This window comes from Mustela nivalis (assembly GCF_964662115.1).
Source record: "Mustela nivalis genome assembly, chromosome: 10".
Taxonomy (NCBI): Eukaryota; Metazoa; Chordata; class Mammalia; order Carnivora; family Mustelidae; genus Mustela; species Mustela nivalis.
The window spans coordinates 62,770,805-62,791,839 of NC_139029.1; the positions used below are offsets into that span (position 1 = coordinate 62,770,805).

At 35.6% G+C, this 21,035-nt stretch overlaps 1 protein-coding gene across 18 annotated transcripts in view; it reads right to left on the bottom strand.

Moving 5' to 3' along the window:
• Positions 1 to 464: 464 nt before the first annotated feature.
• ZZZ3 (zinc finger ZZ-type containing 3) overlaps positions 465 to 21,035 on the bottom strand; it is a 119,964-nt gene continuing 99,393 nt past the window's right edge. For 10 of the 18 annotated variants that reach the window (XM_082686612.1, XM_082686598.1, XM_082686613.1 and 7 more), the window contains 10 exons: positions 19,254 to 19,392; positions 16,076 to 16,223; positions 15,876 to 15,991; positions 14,945 to 15,016; positions 13,821 to 13,922; positions 13,101 to 13,196; positions 10,466 to 10,618; positions 5,154 to 5,288; positions 2,062 to 2,162; positions 465 to 1,750 (listed from right to left, as the gene is read on the bottom strand). In XM_082686612.1, coding sequence (XP_082542738.1) covers positions 1,606 to 1,750; positions 2,062 to 2,162; positions 5,154 to 5,288; positions 10,466 to 10,618; positions 13,101 to 13,196; positions 13,821 to 13,922; positions 14,945 to 15,016; positions 15,876 to 15,991; positions 16,076 to 16,223; positions 19,254 to 19,392 — 1,207 coding nt within the window. In that variant the 3' untranslated portion in view covers positions 465 to 1,605. The remainder of the gene's footprint in view (positions 1,751 to 2,061; positions 2,163 to 5,153; positions 5,289 to 10,465; positions 10,619 to 13,100; positions 13,197 to 13,820; positions 13,923 to 14,944; positions 15,017 to 15,875; positions 15,992 to 16,075; positions 16,224 to 19,253; positions 19,393 to 21,035) is intronic. The other 8 variants (XM_082686603.1, XM_082686599.1, XM_082686601.1 and 5 more) reach the window with 1 other exon arrangement.

Sequence of the window (21,035 nt, forward strand, 5' to 3'; positions counted from 1 at the left end):
AAACTGGAAAAAACTCTAAAAATAAGGTGAGAATTAATATTTAATCTTAGAATACTTATACCATCTCTTCCGAGAGTCACTGATAATTGCCAGTGAATACCGTGATCTTCAAAAACCATCTGATTAAATTAGACATATGAAGGGGGCTTACTTTCATCAAAAAGAATAAAACTTTTCAGCCTAAGTATAGCTTTCACATCTGGACATTAATAATACCCATTTTCTTTAACCATGGTATGTGTTCTTTTTGTAGCCTACTTTAATTTAGTGTCTCAGCACACACAGAGTGAAAATGTTACATCTTTTCACAGACCTTCTCACGTTCAAACATTTCCGTAATACTACAGTTCTTACTCTTTTTAAAGGACAGACAGGTAAAGCAACCCCTTAAAAAATTTTGTTGTTTCAACACTAGTTAAAAAAATCCAAAATCTAACCAAAAGGAAGTCACAACAAGCATTCTATAATATAAACAGACAGTATCCACATAGTTTATTTCTCACAGTTCTCCTGACAAATGAACATTATTCAAGAACATACTGTATACACAGATAAGAAGAAACATACAAAATGTTTTAAATGATGCACAACAAAATCCAGCAGTATAAAAGAATGCATGTGAACTCTTGCTCACCGCGCAGACTAAATTTAATCACTTGTTTAAATAGTAATAAAAATACAATCTTTTATGGATCTTGTGCAGACTACAAAAGAGGGAAATTATTACCATATATATGATTTTTATATTAGGCAGTTTTCTTTGATGAGTTGCACTGACAACTCCAAATACAGAGGCAGAAGGCTGTGTATTTTAAAGGAATTAATGGTGTGAATTAGAGACTTTACACAGTTACTACCACTGGCACTTTTCACCATAGTTTGTACACATCACATGATCATCTTATATAACATTACATTTAAAAAATATATCTGAGTGACAATTGTCTAACATTCACACACCATGAGCTGGTTAAGGAAGCAATGCCACAGCTGCCTCCTGTAGTGCTTCGCTGTTGGTAATAAGGACAGTTCATTGTGGTTAAAAGAAATTAGACATCAATATGGTTAAGCAGCTCCGATGTACTAAAGGCCATCAGTGGCCACCACTGGGACAGTGAGTTCTTTTAAAGTGTATATCCTAGAAGCAAATACCATCATTGGTTAAAACTTTGTCTAAGAAGTCAGCTTCTGTGCCGAAAACTATTTTCACAAAACTGAAAGCTACTAAACTGTTTTAAGATAAATACTTTGTCTTCTCATTATCCTATTTATGACCGAGTTCTTTGAAACCTTTGGAATTTACTCTCTTTAATGTGTGCTCTCGTTTCCATCTCACCCATTTAAGATCACCACCTAAAAGGCTTTAGGGTGGTGGTGAGAAATTCACCAGGGAAACCCTTTGCTCACCAGGAATGCTCAGCTGCTGAACAGTAATCTAGAGCCACAACGGTGCAGAGCTGGACTTGACGAGAACACTCAGGAAGCTGTCATGCTGTGAGTGTCATTTCAGGGAAAGCAGAGAATCTTTCCAAACTGTGCACATAATTCACAATGATACCATTGCTATGTGTTGAAGAGGACTAGTATATGATGTTCTCTTCCATGTCATCTGTTTGCTGGAAAGTAGTTTGGGTCAAGGTAATTATAACTGGTGCCCTGTGACACACAGTAGTCTCTGTCTAAGAATGTCTCTGACCTATAAACAGGTTCTAACTGGTGATCTTCCTTGTGAATATCTGTTTCATGAAGGCTGCAAAGAAAACACACACACACACACACATACACAGAGACACATCATTAGATGGCACTGGATGCATTTTTGTCTAGATATTACAAAACTTCCTCACAGTTCTACATGTTTAAATCCATTAATCTACCAAAATCTCTAATAGAAAGTTATCTGAGATGTGGTATAATTCAAGAAAATTTCTTAATTGCCTAGAACAACAAGGTTTAATCCACTAAATGTTGTCATTCTCTAAGTAGTTTGGAAATCAAATTCACTAGCAGCTGAAAAGCTCTATGTCAAAGTGTGAGACCCATCATAAAGAAAACACTTACCAGTCTGAACAAGAATCACAGAAATCCAATGACATTTCTGGAGGACAATCCTGGCAGTGCCACCGAACTCCCTGGATAGGTTCTATGCCACAGTTATCACACTGTAAAAGTTTCAGAGAGAAAAAATATTAAGCTACACTGTTTCAAAGCCTTTTTTTTTTCCTGCTGGGAAACACATAATGTACATAAAAACATCTCTTTCCCCATGCACTAGACAGTAGCATAACACAAAAATCGTTGTAAATCAGATACAATTTCTAGCAAACTAGTAGCAATTCCACCCATTCAAGATGGATGTACAGGTGGGTGACACATACATTATAATAACTTCGGGCTAACCTTGAATATGCTTTAATTAACTTTTTATTTTTATTTATTTTTTTTAAGGTGTGGTTAGTCATTCAGTTCTTTTATTTTTTTAAATTTTGTTCATTTATTTGACACAGAGAGAGAGAGAGAGAACAAGCAGGGGTAGAAGAAGGCAGAGGGAGAAGAAGTAGGCTCCCTGCTGAGCATGGAGCCTGATGTGGGGCTCGATCCCAGGAGCCTGGGATCATGACCTGAGCCAAAGGCAGATGCTTAACCGACTGAGACACCAAGGCACCCCTAATTTGCTTTTTAAAATTTTTTAAAGTTTTTTATTTTAATTCCAGTATAGTTATATGGAGTGTTCTATTAGTTTCAGGTGTAAAATATAGTGATGCAACAATTCTATACATTACTCAGTGCTCATCATGCAAGTGTACTCTTTAACTCACTTTTTAAAATTTTAAGTAAGTCACTTGCAAATGTGGACATTTTATTAATAACTCTTTACTTTAAAGGGACCTCAGACCAGTGTACAATGACTGTAATTGAAAACCACTGATTTGGGCACCGGGGTGGCTCAGTGGGTTAAGCCTCTGCCTTGGGCTCAAGTCATGATCTCAGGGTCCTGGGATCAAGCCCCGAGTCGGGCTCTCTGCTCAGCAGGGAGCCTGTTTCCCCTCTCACTCTATGCCTGACTCTCTGCCTACTTGTGATCTCTCTCTCTCTGCCAAATAAAAAAAAAAAAACACCATTGATTTAATGCCATAGTTAAAACTATACAAATATATTACAGAACTACTGAACAAGCTATCATTTGTGAACCCAGGTAAACACAAAGGTATTCTCTACACTTTTATCTTGCTGAATTATTCTCCAAAGCCTGATGATCCTAATAACCAAAGCCCATCATAAAGAAAAGGCAGATCTAACTCTTTCCCTGTGTGGTGGCATCCTGGTAGTCCTCAGTCTCTACTGAACAATTCTGGAAATAAATCTCATTTCTAGTTTCTCTAGGCCAACTAGAGCGGCTGATAGATAAGTAAACAAGCCACAGCTAGGTCTTACAGCATAATTTTGAGAAGCAGGGTTATGGAAAGACCAAGAGAAAAAAATCATTTAATATAGTCTGGCTAATGGCCATACTAGAAGTTCAGAAGTATAATAATTTTAAGTTTCTGTGTATCAGTCACAGCACATATTGGTATGTTTATGTAACCACTACAAGCAATTCCATAGTTCTTGGTCTCGTTTTACTTCCTCCAATCTCATCAAATATAGTTAATTCTAAAGCCAAAAGTGTTCTCATACTTGTCAATCTCTCTCGATTTCCACAGCCACCAATCAAGCCCAGGACAATTTCATCTTTTGCCTAAATTACCAGGAGAGTCTCTAGCCAGTCTCCCTGCCTCCAGCCTTGCCTTCTTATCCATTCTCCATACTAAGTCCAGAATGATCATCCTCTCCATCACTTAATTTTTTTCAATTACATAAATAACACACATGAATACATTACTGTTTGCAAATTTTAACAATACAGTTGTCAGAGATTATCCACTCTAACACCCCTGGCTTCCTAAAGATTATCAATACTAATAGTATAAGTAATAGGAAAGATTTTTCTGAAATGTAAATTTCATATTACCTGCTGCCTAAACTCCTTCAATGGTTCCCCAACCCTTTAAGGAAAGTTAAACTCCTCTGCAAATTTCCAAGGCACCTCAATAGCCTCACTACTCTCCAGTATGCTCTTAGTCATAGTGAGCTATTTTACTAATTTAACTAAATTCTTTATGAGAAGAAAACAGAATGACAGAAACTAAGTCCATCTTGTTCACTACTTAGTCCCTAGCACTTAAGCAAAGTGTCTTGAACATAACTGGTATTTCAAAATTGGTTGGAATGAATGGATGTACTTCAACTAGCCTGAAAAAGGAAAAGAAATTTCTCATCTATGAACAATAGCAACAAAAAGAGAAACAGCTCTGATAGATGAAAGGACAAAGAAAATCTCTCTCTCCTTCTCTCTCTCTCTCTCTCTCACACACACACACACACACACACACACGATGGGAGTATTATTCAGCCACAAAACAGAAAGAACTCTTGTCATCTGTGACAACATGGATGAGAAAGTAGAGGACATTTTGCTAAGTAAAATAAACCACGGAAAGGAACAAGTGCTCACTTACATAAGTGAACACTATATACGCCCTCATTTATATAACAAAACAAAAAACTCAAACTCATAGAAGCAGAGAGGAGAATGGTGGTTGCCCAGGGTTGGGAGATGGGAGAAATGGAGAGATGTTAGTCAAGTGATACGAATTTTCAATTATAAGCTAAGTAAATTCTGAGGATCTAAGGTACAGCATGGGATTAATAATCAGTATATATACTTGGAATTTGCTAAAGGAGTATATATTAAGTGTTGTCACCACACACATACAAATATGAGATAATATTTTTGTACTTAAAACTGTGTACACCTTCAATATATACAATTTCTGTCAATTATATCTCAGTAAAGATGGGAGTAAGAAAGAGAAATAGCTAGACAAAAACATCTCATATTTTACCTCAAAATATAGATGCTTCTATGTTTGTCTTCTTTCCACTGAATCATAAACCTATTCAAGTACCTAATACACTATAGTTAAATGAATAGGACTAGAACTAAACTTACTTTTATCTGTGTGCTGGGAAGTCTGGAATTTAAAACTCCAGAATCTATCTTAAATATCTCTTATCACCCTTTCAAAATTTGAATAAACAGTAGAATTTACCTTGAAGCCCACATGTTGTACAAATCCACTTTCAGCTTGCATCTGCTGGAGTTTCTGCTTCTTTAACTTTTTAAACTGTAATAGTTCCTTATATTCAGGTAAATTCCTATACACAATAGGAATACTTTCTTCATCCTAATAAAGAATAAAAGAGAAAACAAAAATGTTTGATAATTAAAATTAACTGAGTACAAGAAATACTGACACAGAGGTGCTTGGGTGGCTCAGTCAGTTGAGCATCTGGCTTCAGCTCAGGTCATGATCCTGGGGGTCCTGGAATCAAGCCCCAGATCAGGCTCCCTGCTTCTCTCTCTCTCTCTCGTACTTCCCCAGCTTCTGCTTTCTCAAATAAATAGTCTTTAAGAAAGACAGACAGACAGACAGACAGACATAGGTATTTTTTTCTATTAACAAAATGTTTTTTACTTTTAAGATACCTCACCTTAAGGACTCATAAAAAATTAGTCTGCTTTTAGCAATATTTTAGACTAATATTTTTGGAGGGCTTTTTTTTTTTTTCTTCATCTTCATTTATTTGAGGTGGTGGAGTAGCACAGGGAGAAGGAGAAAGGGTTCCAAGCAGGTTCCACACTGGGCAGAGAGCCTGATGTGGGGCTTGCTCTTACAAGCCCGAGATCACAACTTGAGCCGAAACTAAGCACTGGCCTCTTAACAGACTGTGGAGGGCTTCTTAATGCAACAGTAATATTGAGTTGTAGTAGGCCACCTAACAAAGTACCAGAGGATGATTCCCATCTCTGTTACACATTAATGCAGACTCAACCCCATTCCAACACATTAATGGCTATCTGAGATACTCCTTATAATCTACTTCTACCTGATCTGCAGGAAGCTCCTCTTCTCTAAAAGACTTTTATGCTTCCTCAAATAAATGTATTATTTTCTAAACAATGAGCAAACGAATCTCTGCTCTGTAGTGCCAATGACCAAGTCAGTACATTCCTATCTTACCCAAGGGGATAAACTAAATTACAAAAGATGATTATTCAGAATAGAGTATAAAAAACAGAATACTAAAAACAACAAAAAGATATGAAGCTGAAGTTGACAGACCAATCACTAACTGCTTCTGACTTTTTCTCCCAATTTATTTGCGCTCTGCCCATCAATGCTCCATTTCTTTTCCTTTGCTACCTCATGACTGATCCCATGGTCACTAATTTCCACAATGTTCCTGTAACCATCTCCAATTCCCTGACCACATCCACATTCTATCAGTTCTGATCCAGACAACTCCTACCCCTCCCATTCCTCCTATTCCTCATGTTAGGTAATACTAACTACAGTGTTTCTTTTATGTCAAGGAAACTGGTGTTTACAGAAATAATAACATTTACACAAGGTCACATAGTTAACTAGTTGCAAAGTCAGGTAATTCAAACCCAGATTTTCCTCAATATTTAACTAACTCTTTATACACAAAGCAGCCTAAGGCCTAAATCCAAGAGTTATTCTTAATTTTTCACTCTTTTATCTAATCCATCAAAATCTGTCACTACTTAATACTTTATAAAATCTTTCAGGGGTGCCTGGGTGGCTTAGTCACTTAAGCATCTGCCTTCAGCCCTGGTCATGATCCCAGGGTCCTGGAATTGAGTCCTACATTGGGCTCACTGCTCCATGGGGGCCTGCTTCTCCCTCTTCCTCTGCCTGTTGCTCCCCCTGCTTGTTCTCTCTGTCAAATAAATTAATAAAATCCTTAAAAAACATAATAATATCTTTCAAATTGCTCCTCTAGAGTATTCACTCTTTCCGCAAGCCCCACAATGGCTTAAAATCTCCCAATGACTTCCTACCTACCTACAGAGACAACTCCCAAGTCCTCAGCTAACAAAAGATTCTTTATAATCTCACACTACCTTTCACCCATTTCAAGTTCTTGTCAATTAAAGATGTTAAATTACCTGCCTATGTCAGTACTGAGGATGACAACGTAAGTAATGTAATAAATACAATGTGGCCTAACTAAATAATAGGGTAAGAAATCTTATAATGAAATTTATTAAATATTTTAAGCAAATACAGAATAAAAACTGCCAAATTTTTTAATTTGCATTTTAGGTCTAAGGATACTATTAAATTTGGCCAATAAGACTAAGAAAAGGTAGGGACGCCTGGGTGGCTCAGTGGGTTAAGGCGCTGCCTTTGGCTCGGGTCATGATCTCAGGGTCCTGGGATCGAGTCCCGCATCGGGCTCTCTGCTCAGCAGGGAGCCTGCTTCCCCCTCTCTCTCTCTGCCTGCCTCTCCATCTGCTTGTGATTTCTCTCTGTCAAATAAATAAATAAAAATCTTAAAAAAAAAAAGACTAAGAAAAGGTAAATCACCTCATAGCCAGCAGGATGGCTACTAGCCAAAGGGGGAAAAAAAAAAGAAGAAGAATAAAACAACAAGCGTTGGCAAGGATGCAGAGAAACCGAAACCCTTGTGCACTGCTGGTAAGTAAAATGTTGCAGCCACTACCGAACACAGTATGGCAGTTCCTCAAAACTTAAATGAAGAATTAACATATGGATCCAGCAATTCTACTTCGGTATATACCCAAAAGAACTGAATGCAGGGACTCTTAACAGCTATTTGTACACCTATGTTCATGGCAGCATTATTCACAATAGCCAAAAGGTGAAAGCAAAACGTACCACTGACAGATGAACCAATAAACAAAACGTATATACATACCCCAAAATATTATTCAGCTTTAAAAAGAACAATGATACATGTTATGAGATGGAGGAATCTTGAATACATTATGTTAAGTGACATAAGCCAGCCAAAAAGGACAAAACCTGCATGATTCTGAGGTACCCAGAGTAGCCAAATTCATCGAAACAAAGTGGAATGGTAGCTGCCAGACACTGGGAGGAGCCAATGGGGAGGTGCTGTTAAATGGTTCTGAAGTTTCAGTTTTCCAGGAATTAAAGAGTTCTGGGGACTGGTTGCACAAAAATGTCAGTGTACTTAACACTACTGAACTATTCACTTAAACTAGTTAAGATGGTAAATTAAAGGTTGTTATGTATTTATCACAATTAAAAATTTTTTTAAATACCCATAAACAGAGCTCCTTGTTATAATTATTTTCAAGTTTACTTAAAGGGGAAATACTATGACTAATTTCATATGAGGCTAAAATAGTGTACAGATTTTAAAAGTGTATGGAAGTACATACATGTAATCATAATCTCTCTCTAGATAATGCCTTTCTGAAGAGAACTGAAATCTGTAAATTTTACCACTAGTAGCTTCATAAATATACATTCGAATAGCTATTTCAAAATAATCAGACTGATTTAAACTGGTTCTCATTTTAAAATAAATTAATTAAATCAACCAAACAAAAGTTAAATCAAATTCAATCTACTACATATATTAATCTACTCCTCACCTGGCTCAATTTTGTTCATCCTTTAATGCCAACCTGACTACCACTTCTTTTGCGTTCCTCCACTTAAACTCCAAATCTAAATAAAGTACTTCATTTTCTTTTTTTATAAAGTACATGGAGCCCAACAAGGGACCTGAACTGACAACACTGGGATTAAGACCCGAGCTTAAGATCAAGAGTTGGATGCTTAACCAACTGCACCCCTCAGGTGCTCCTCAATCATTTTAAAAATAAGAAAATAAAGGGAACAATCAAGCAGTTACACTGCCTTTTCCATATGTACCTTCAGGTAATCAAAAGTTGATGAAGAGGGAGTTACTTCACAGAATAGTCTCTCAAATAAATAATGAGGAAATGAAAGACTATCACTATTTTATAACATCAAATGAATTAATGAATCTACTATGTCCGAAAAACAAAAAAGACAAACAGATTGATGAAAGTACTCATTAAGTAGTCCTGTTTGCCCTAACAAACAAATCTGGGGGGGGCAGTCTGTTAGGTGTCTGCCTTCAGCTCATGACCTCTAAGTGCTGGGACAGAGCCCCGAGTCCAGGCTCCCTGCTCAGCGGGCAGTCCGCTTCTCCCTCTTCCTCTGCCCTTACCCTGGCTTGTGCTCTCTCTCAAACAAATAAATGTAAAGAAAAAATTTTGTAAAGATTTTATTTATTTGACAGAGACACAGTGAGAGAGGGAACAGAAACAGGGGGCATGGGGAGAAGCAGGCTTCCCGCTGAGCAGGGAGTCCAATGCGGGGATTGATCCCAATACCCGGGGATCATGACCTGAGCCAAAAGCAGATGCCCAACAACTAAGCCACGCAGGTGCCCCAATAAATAAAATTTTACCAAAAAATAAAAAATAAATAAATAAAAAATTTAAAAAGTCTGACTCTTGGTTTTGGCTTAAGTTGTGATCTCAGGGTCATGAGATCGAGCCTGGCATCAGGCTCTGTGCTCAGCATGGAATCTACTTAAAACTCTCCCACTCAGCTCCTACACCCTGTGCTCATGCTCTCCCTCCTACCCCACTTCTCTCTTTCAAATAAATAAGTCTTAAAAAACAATATAAAAAACAAATCTGAATCTGGCCAATTATCTAGACCTACTTTCAATTTATAGAAAATCCAGGGAGCAGAAAAACAGAATTTCTAAATGACACCAATTATCTAGACCTACTATCAATTTACAAAAAATTCAGGGAATAGAAAGACAGAAGAGATGACAACAAGGAGAAGCAAACAAAATATACACAGTGGTAAATTCTAATGACCGACTTTTTCAACAAAAAAGTCCTAAGAGAAAAGGGTGGTGGGAAGGGAAGGAGAAAAGGAGGAAATCTATTGTAATTTATGACTGGGGAAATGTGAACTGAGCACATGTTTGATCGTATAAAGAATTACCTTTTTATAAACATGGTAATAATATTCTGTTATGTCTGGGACTTGCTCCAAAATAACCCAGGATGGAAGTGGGTAAGAAATACAGATGAAAATAAAATTGCAACAAGCTAGTAACTATTGAAGTTGGGTGACAGATGCATGTGGGTTCATTATACTATTCTATTTTTGCATATATTCAAAAAATTTCTTTTATTATTATATATAGCACATATATATTTCATTATACTATTCTATTTTTTGCATGTTTTTAAGTTTCCTCTCATTTACATGTTATATCTAAATATATAATGATATATATTATTAATATATAACAATTTAACAATGTATTGGTTTTTTTTAAAACAATACATTGTTTTTTAAAAAGCCCATAAATCTGACTGGCAATTAAAAGAAACCAACATTCTCTGAAGGGTAGGAATAATTTAAAAATTCTGGTGCTCTCATTCTGTACCCTGATCTGAATAACACATAGATAAATATTCATTTTATATAAATAGGTAACTTACTGATGCTTCTTCAACAGCAGTGCTCATGTGGCTATGAAAACAGGATCGGTCATCATCTTCATCCATATATACTGGTGGTTCATGGGAAGTCATGAAAGTGGAAGGTTTAAAGAGATGCTTATTAAGGGGGTGCTGTCGTCTGCTTGTTGAAGACTAAGAAAAAAAAATTTTTAATTGAGACATTGGAAAATCATGAAAAGAATCAAAGATGCTCAAATATAACTATTACTTCCCTCCAAGTCTATTAAAAGGATTTCAGCTCTATTCTTCAGCATAGTCTTATGTGGTTGTTTTTTTTTTTCTATATTACCTAGAATTTTAAAAGCACAACTAGATTAAAAAAAATGTAGGGGGAATATCCCAACAACAGTACAACAGATCACGTGCTATCTAGCTTGTATATGGATCCCCAGCATTGATCATACTCTTGATACTCAAATGCTGAACACTCCTCTTACAGACATCTTACAGAAGATCAGGGAGGATGACACAGCCTAAGCCAGATATAAACAATCAAGTAAAAAACACTTCCACAACACGACGAATGTCTAAAAATCCTATCTAACACTGTTAGGCGTCTGTACGTCAATGTCATCTAATCCTCACAGCACTCCTCTATCACCTCTAATTTAAAGATGGAGGTTACGTTTCTTGTTCAGGGTGCTGCAGCTAATAGTGGTAGAACCAAGATTACAAACTAAGCCTGTGAGGGACCAAAGCCCTCACTCTCAACCCACTGTATAGACTGCCTCTCTTCACAGACAGTACAGCCACAAAGAATAACCTCAGCTACAGGCAGAACCATCATTTTACTGTTCCAAAACTCAAACTCTAACCATGGGAAAGAATCGCTGTGTCAGTGGCTGGGCTACACTGCTATAATTAAAATGCTAACTTAAAAGTCAGTGCACCCAAAGGAGGGAACACATTTAGGTTTCTTTCTTTCCTTTTTTTTTTTTTTTAGATTTTTAAAATTTATTTCACGGACAGAAATCACAAGCAGGCAGAGAGGGGGAAGCAAGCTCCCCGCTGAGCAAAGAGCCCGATGCGGGGCTCAATCCCAGGACCCCGGTATCATGACCCGAGCCAAAGGCAGAGGCTTTAACCCACTGAGTCACCCAGGCGCCCCAACATTTAGGTTTCTTTAGTATTCCTTTATCATTCCTAGTCTTAGCTGTGAAAATATAAGGTGTCCAACACATCTAAAGTTAACTTGGAAATTAACCATGAAAATTAGAGCTGTTGAATTAAATATCAAGGTTCCAACATTCCAAAGTTACAAGATGAACTCTACATATTTGATACAAGTAATGCTATATTGGGGGGAATCCAAAATATTTAAATCAACTGACAAATTAAAACAAGCTTCCAAAACTTGGTAAAAAGATGATAAACAAAACTTGTAAAACATGGAGCTGTACAGACAATATTCTTAATGTAAAATCACATAAAACAATAAGGAAGCCGTAATAGAGAAGGGTTAACAGCATCAGATACGCCTTTACCTTCTCATGTGAAGGGTGGCAGTGGTGGTGGAGAGGAAATAGCAGGAAATAAAAGAGGCCATTTGTGTGCTTTAGTTTTTGCAATTAAAGCAAAATACTGGCTACAGTTTGATGCAGTGGTCTATGCAGGAGAAGGTAACAGCTTTTTCACTGTAAAGAGTAGCAGAGAATAGTAGAAAAGGCCTGGGATCAGAATCAGAGATCAGTGGTTCTTAGACTCAACTGACTCCATTTACTTTAAGGCCTAGCTGGTTTTTTTATTTTGGTTTGGTTTGTTTAAGGCTATATTTTAAAGTAATCTCTATACCTAACAAGGGGCTCAAACTCACAACCCTGCGATCAAGTCACATGCTCTACCTGCTGAGCCAGCCAGGTCTGCTGAGGCCTAGTTTTCTCATCTATAAAAACATTGTAAGGGCGCCTGGGTGGCTTAGTCAGCTAAGTGTCCGAATCCTGCTTTCAGCTCAGATCATGATCTCAGGATTGTGGGATTGATCCCCATTGTCAGGCTCCAGGCTGGGCATGAAACCTGCTTGGGATCCTCTCTCTCTCTCTCCCTCCCTCTCTGCCCCAACCCCCCTTCTCCCTCTTCCCCACTTTAATTAAAATTTTAAAAGGGGGGGAGGGCTTTAGAACAGTACCTGACATAGCTTTATTCTGTTATTGAATGTTCTAACTATTATTAGTAAAGTGCAAGTGAAAGTGGTAATACCACCTACAATTCTAGAGTTATAGTGAGGATTAAATAGTGTATTTTAATAAACATTTCTATTTTTGTATTTATGTAGCATATCTAAAAACAGAAACTCATTGTGTTTAATGAAGAGTCAAATACCCTAAAATTTTTAACATCACAAAGGACTTTCTGATATACATTTAATCTACATCTTTCAAGTATTTCTAAGAAAATAATGAACATAAAGGTCATTCGATTTCATGGAGTAGCAATAACAGAATCCTACCCTGTGTCCATGACCAGTATAACAAAATGATTAGAGTAAGTCAGATTTTAAAAATAAAACAACTTTGTTCTGATAAATGCCTACACTTTTACACAGCATTCTGACTTTAAATTTAATCTAAAGTCTAAAGTTTACTTTCTCTAATTTTTTTTTTTTTTTTTTTTTTACCTTTTTGGAGTATATATATAAGTTTGGTGTTCTGCCTGGGACTGGAATGCCAGCTTTAGTTAGTTTTATGAAATATTTCTGCACTCGGCTAGCAACCTGAGGAAATATGACAAGCCATTTAACATAATCACAAGACATGCAATACCTCAATATTTTTCTAAAATTAAAATATACTTGTGTATCTTAATGAATGCTGACAACTTAAAATTTATCATAAATCTAGAAATAATTTTAAACTGCCAACAAACACAGTTATATTTTAAAATCTAGAGCAAAAAAATCATTAAAGTACAGGAAATATGTTTGACTCCAAAGCCAAATACATATTTTCTACTAATGAATGCTTATGCTCATACCATTAAAAATACATCTATTAACCTCAATGATAATGTGAAAAAAACTGATAGATTTTTTAGAAAGACAAAGAATACTTCCTATATATGTTACAAATCTATCAGCATAGTCCAACCAGAAAGTATACAACTCACTAAACATTCAAGAGACACTAAGTTACATTACATTCTAATGTTTCAGTAATGACTGAAACAGAATTATCTCAAGCGGTTTCAGAAATTAAAAAAATAAAATAAAAAAATAGAAAACTGTATTATAGCATTGTGTAGCTAAAAAATGATGTAGCAGATTTGATGTCAGCTGCACTATCTTTCACCAAAAAACTATCAAAACCTGCCAACAATATGGGACCATCTCCTCAATTACCTGTTTGGCTGTCCTATTACCCAGTTCATCTGCTATCTTCTGCCAGCGTCGAGATTCTACTTCTTCAGGAGGGTATTTCAGGAGTAGCTGTTCAAGCTTTTTCTAAGAAACAGAAGACCAAATTTAAGAAAGTTTAATACTGAATGCCATAAATAAATATATTTACATAAATGAATAAATACATTCACACTTCCTTTTCAACTATCTCCCTCCCCAAATTTTGGGGTTAGGTTACTAGAAATCCTCGTAGTAGGAAAAATTTCCATTAAGGAAATTAAGACTTCACAGGAAAAATGAGATTAGAGAATAAATCTATGAAAAACCTTGTAAGATTTTCTATTCACTTAAGTAAAAACACAGTACCCGCCCCAAATTTAATTAATACTTTATACATCTTAATGATTTCCACTGACCATCTTTTCTTGCTAGACTATGTATGGGTTTGCTCCTATAGATTTGACAAAAATATCTAAATTCATTCGGATTTAGACAGAACATTTAAAGGGACTTTTCCCTCCTTTCCACATGTGGTGTTCCATTCAAATATCTGATTTTTAAATTCTTACTTATCCCCTAAATTGTCCCACAGCTCTGAAGATGCAGAATAATCTGGATGCTTGAAATGAATTTCCTAAATTTTCTCATAAACTGCTGAACTCATTATAGCTCTGGAGTTAATCCTTGTATGAAAAAGAGATGTGTCTCAAACCTTACCCATGAATAATCCTAGCCACATGCCAAACCGTAACAGAATACTCTGCCATGGCTTTGTCAGCTTCCCTCCATAATAAAAACAAGAATTCACTTTGACACACTGCTTTATGTGGCCCCACCCAGGTCTTTCTCTCCTTCAAAGCTATATTACGAACACTTTATTCCACCCATTTCACTCTTTTTCAATCCCCTTCCTATAACCCAGACTCCTTCTTTAAAAATCATCCTCAATTCATATATTCTCAGAATCCAAAATTCTTGAAGTGTGGAAAAAAAAAGTATACAGATATAAGTTTAATATTTTCAGTTCTTAATTAAGAAGGATCATCTACAACAATATACACTTTAGTCATAATCTGGACTCTAATCTGAACCTTTTTTCTTTAACCTACACAATTTAGAAACATTACCTGTTCTTCAACAGTCCACAGTTGGTTAAATGTTTCAGGTTTGGTATCATCACAAAGGCGTCCTCTTATCATCTGTATATAAAATAGGGCTTTTGTCAAAAATAACAAAGACTACCATTTGATTGTAGCTAACGAAAACACATCTTACATTTTTTTAAAAGATTTTATTTATTTGAGAGAAAGAGAGCACAAGCAGGGAGAGCAACAGAGGGAGAAGGGAAGAAGGCTCCCTGTTGAGCAAATAGCCCAGTGTGGGGCTCAATCCCAGGACTCTGGGGTCATGACCTGAGCCAAAGGCAGGTCTTAACTAACAAAGCTATCAGACCCCCCCATATCATGGAATTTTTAAAATTAATTTCAAAATATTTTAGTAAATTTATTATTTAATGTGTATTTTAAAATTGTTTACAAAATGTTTTCACCTTCCTTTATTTCACTTGGATTTTATACTCCTAGCAATCCTATAATACAGATGACAGCAACTTCATCTTAAAGAAAAGGAAACGTTATTCTTCCATTCTGAACCCACCCTAACTACTAGTGGCAAGCCAGGACTCAAATTCTGGTTAAAAAACACTGCACAGACCTCTTATTTTTAGGATAAAAGGGTACATGTCACACACTGTAGGGACTATGTTACATGCACTACTCATTTAATCCTCACATAACTCTACAACACAGGTAATATTAATCCCATTTCATACAAAACAAAACTGCAGCTTGGAGGCTTTAATATAAATGCCAACTGACATTCCACAGCTAGTAAGTGGCAGAGCTGGGATTCCAACCCAGATTTCTCTTAACTTCAAAGTTCATGTCCCCACTATCTTCAATGAAAGACTGCTTAAATTTTAAGAATATAAACCAGGAAATGTTAAAATAGTTTTTCTATAGTTCCAATTTTCCTGCTCCAAAGCTTTATACTGTTTACCTGAGGACGACTGTTTGAACCTTCAGGACCATCACTCAAAGGCAACATAGAATATGAAAGGGACTCTCCATCCTTCTTAGGATCTAAAGGACTTTTTGGTCTGGCAGGTAAACCTACTAAAAAGAAGACCATGTATAGGATTACCAAAGTAAGACTGCCAGATACTTCTCTATTTAAATTCTTACCATGTAATTTCTTACCTTTATCGAAAACTAGCTTAACTCTCCTAGTATGTCTTTTACGATTTTTAAATTCTCTTTCAAAGTTCCCAAGGCTATTGGTATATTGGTCCCATACAATCTCGGGCAACTGAACAACTCTCTGTGGATATGGAAGCCCTATATCAGCCTGGGAGAAAAAAAATAAAGTGACAGTCTGAATTTAATTCAAAAAATTATCTATTACAGCCAAATTTTCAGAGGACTCCAAATCCAAATTATCATCACCTAGGCATTTCTGTTCACTGCTTGAATCCAACACCCAATTAAGTTAATACAGTCTTAACATTAAAGAGTAAAATGATAGCAAGTAGAAGAAGAATAAATTTGATAAGACATAAGCACTATTTTTAGATATAGCTTTAAAGCTGAACTATATAGAATACTGCACTTTGTAACTAATACACTTAAAACATAAATAACCAAGAGAGGTTTTACCTTTAAGAACAGCATATGAAATGTGTCTGACTGCAAAAGACGAGACTTGACACATAGAACTCATTTTAAATATACCCCCATGTTCATGACTTATTCATAAAACAATTACTTTCACATATATAATTCTTATCACATATACAAAAAATTATGACATCCTGAGTATCAAAACTACACACTGAATCAACTTGGAATTCAGTTACTTAACCAACCATCTTTAGAGATGTCATTAGTTGTCTTAATTACTAAAATCAGATTATAATAAATATCTTTAGATAGGGATCTGGGTTACATAATGGGTTTATATTTTTTGTCAAGAACTCACAGAATGGTAGGACCCTGAGATCATGACCTGAGCTGAAGGCAGAGGCTTAACTCACTGAGCCACCCAAGCGCCCCTAAGAATTCTTAATTTTTATTTTGCTTATGATATATTATATTATCACCATCATCATAATAGTACACAGCTTAGACTGGCTCAACTTTTGCATAAGACTCTCTTTTAAAATAGTAACAGTAATATCAAAGGATGTGAGTAAGCCTTAAATGTTCCTTGCATTCTACATACCAATACATACCACAAGTTTCCTTAATTTCAATTAGGAGTTTTTAAATGTCCACTTAAACAAACAAATCACATGTCAACAACTTAATTAGTACCGTAAACCTAAAGAAATAAGTAAATTAAGTACATATGGTACCTAATTTACAATGGTTCAATTTAGGATTTTTCAACTTTACAATGGTGCAAAAGTGACACATACAGTAGAAACCATGTTTCGAATTTTGAATTTTGATCTCTTCCCAGGGTAGTGATATGTAGTACAATACACTCCGTCGTGCTGCTAGGCAGTAGCAGTGAGCCACAGCTCCTGGTTAGTCATGGGATCATAAAGGTAAAAAACCTATACGCTGACAACTACTCTGTACCCATACAACCATCCTTTTTAAAACTTTCAGTGTAGTACTCAATGAATTACATGAGACATTCCACACTTTATTATAAAACAGGCTTTGTGTTAGATGATTTTGCCCAACTGGAGGTTAATGTTAAGCGTTCCAAGAACCTTTATGGTGAGCTATAAGCTATGATGTTCAGTAGGTTAGGTGTATTAAATGCATTTTAATTTACGGTATTTTCTACTTAAGACGGGTTTATCAGGACATAACCCATCATTAAGTCAAAATACCTGTATATAACACACACACACACACACACACACACACACACACACAATGCAAAAATCAAACTTTTAAATTAAGTCCTGGACAAAAATTTCTTTCCAAGGAATGTAAGTCTTTCACAATTACTAAGTATCTGGATTTAATGTAATTGCATACATTTTGGTTAAAAATTGTTAAGAAGGTCAATATCACATCTCTGAGATAAAGTGGAAAGAAATTCAGTTCTAAACTAAACCTGGAAATGGAAAACCAACAAATAACCAACTGCATACCAATCTAGTATAAAAAAGCCTAATTGCAACTTTTTTGCCCACCAGAGAACATGAATAAAGTAAGGTCAAGGTCAGTAAATTTGTTTACTAATAATAACTTTTCTATTATCACCTATTTTAGTGGAATCAATTTTAAGTAACCACTGTAAGTACTGTAATCTTTTTGTACTAGGAACGTTTAATTATGGCAATGTAGATCAATAAACACTTAAACAGACTCACAGTATAGAGAGGGTATATAGGGTCAAAAAAGTTCAGAAGTTTTAACAAAGCAACTTATAAATTCCATATTCATTATGATATTCAACGCTCTAAAGCATGAAGAGAAAGTAATGATTGCCAAGTAAATAATATGGCTAGAAAAATGCAAATAATAAATTAATACAACTAAAGGAAACAAAGTCCCCAGGGCTGTTCCCTCAACACCTGGTAGACCACTTTTGTGACTCATTAAAAAATGGTAACTAATAACTACATTGTTACTGTTTTGTTTTTTTAAGGTGAATACGAAGGTTCTTTTTTATAATTTCTCAGTATTAATGTTTTCACACAATGCTGATTAATACTTTGCCTCTCAAATTTATTAAATTAGTGAATGCCTAATTCAAGATACATACTACAGTATAAATACGCATTTGCATTACCCACAAAAAAGTTATAAAAACATGAATCACTTTCAAATGGTTAACTGTTAAATACAAAAGTTCTGTTTTAAGGAAAAAAGAAAAAAGGAATTTTTACGCCAAAGTAAAGAACATTACAAAATTAAGTAAAATTTATACTTCCTCCTCATGGACTTGGCAACCTTAAAGACATTTAAAATAGTTTTCATTTTTATCACCAATGTTTTTTATCATGCTATATGGAAAATTACAAAAGTACCTCAAAACTTAAGCAGTGAATAAATCCTGAAGTATATTTTCTTTTTGCCTTATTAATCTTGAGGTCAGTAAAGAAGGAAAACCCTCTTTTCGTTTTTACCAGAGACGGGAAAGGTAATAGGAAAAGATCCTAAAAATGGCTAGGGAATGGAACATCAAGTTCCTAATATAAATATCCAATTAAACCTCCCAACTATTTTCATTAGAGTATATTTTGTGGGGTGGGGGGTGGTGCTTAGGAAAGGCAATATCCTTTCTTCAGTAGTACGGTTAGTAGTAGAAGGGAAAAAAATTAAACATTTAAAAAAGTGTATATCCATATTAAAAGAAAAATCAAGTTATTACCAAATATATCTTAATAAATCTTAGAAAGTGCTCAATATATACCTTCTTCTGGAGTTTCTCCACAAATCCAATGGGATTTTTTAGTGCTTCTTTCTGATGTTTGCCTAAACTTTCAAGGTCCTGGACTGCTTGAGAACGCTGAGCTTCAAGTACAGCAATCGTCTGTAACAGTCTCTGATAACTACAGAGACAAAGAAAAATACCTCACTAAAATTTTCTAGTAACAACAATAAATAAAAACTGAGTTCAAGCCATGATCTACTATTAAGCCACACAGTCTTTTTAAAGTTACCTGAAAGAGTTTAGTAAAACATATTACTGGGAATAAATGAGGTCTTCCTGAGTTACGAAGTACCTAGTCAGAAAATATCAGTTAGAGAAAGCAAAGCCTTATTTCCCCATCTTAAGTTTTTAACTCTTGAACCTGAACAAGTACAGAAAATAAGAGGGTAGCCTGACTTTCCAACAAGTCATTAAGAAACTGCTAAGTAAAAAATAAAATTGTAAGGTTTTAGCACTAGGAGGGATCTGCAAATTCAGCCCTTCTGTTGTACTTTGTTGTAATAAGGAATCTGAGGTACATTTTCTTGCCCAGACTTAAACAAACTGTCAAATAATTAAGACATGATTTCAGGTGTCATGGTTCTCATTTGCTCTTTCTATTATATTTCCACTCTACAGGACATTTACTTTCCAAGCAGTTCTTAAGTACTGAACATTTTTAACAGAGAAAAGCCTTAAAGATACTTACTTACTCCCTACCTGCGAAGATCTGCTTAGCACAACACAAAATTTTACCCACACAAACCTGCTATTTGTCATTATCTTTAATTCTCTTTATCTCTCTCTTTTGGTTCAAATTGCCCTGCCTCTCTGACTAATGTCTGTTTTCACAAATATCAATACACATACAGAAATATGTTTGCCCCAAAGTCCTCAATGTTCAAATACACTTTGCAAAAAGAATAAAAAGTCACTCCAAGTTCACTTCAAAGTAAGTGGTTAAGTCCTTAACATATAGATAAAGCACAATTTTTCTTTACACCTTGAAATAAATTTCAATGCCTTTCCCAACTAGACTGTAAACTCCATAATGGCAAACACATCTAAGAAGTTCAGTTTTGTTTATCCAGTGTGCAGCATACTTCCCAGCATAGAGATGATCAATAAATTATTTCTGAATGAACAAATAATAGACATGTCTTATGCAGTCAAAAAGAATACTGAATCTTCTAAGTTCAGAAGTCCGCAAAGTAGAACTTTCCAAGGTAAAAACAATGCAATTTTGAGGTTCACAGCCACGGCACAATTGCACCATAGCATTCTCTATCAGGACACTTTGCCAGCTCCCTGCTTAAAACATACTTATTCTTGCTCTTGAAATGTTTATAATAATTAAGGTAAAAACTAGTAACACTAAAGGGTAAGACTCTTCTCAAGCTAGAGACACTTCATTTAAAAGTTAGAGCAGAACTGGAAAGCAGGAACCATACCAAGTCACTCCTGGGTAAGTGACAGAGGTCAGGTCTAAACCCACTTCCATGAAGCCCCCATCTGTGAGGTGTATGGAGTGTAGAGTCCCTGTCTGTGCTGGCTGTTCCCATGAGGCAGGCTCACCGAGACACAATCTTAGCATGATGGTAGTGAGCTAAGTACCAGAACCTATCCTCTCTACAATACTCTTAACTGTCGTACTTCACCTCCAGAACTCCTTCTCCACTAGCTGAATAACCAAAGACTTCTCACGGTGTCTTTATGACTGATCTCTGTTTTAAGCAAGATTTACATACTTCTGTATCATTAATATGAAAATGACTATGAGTC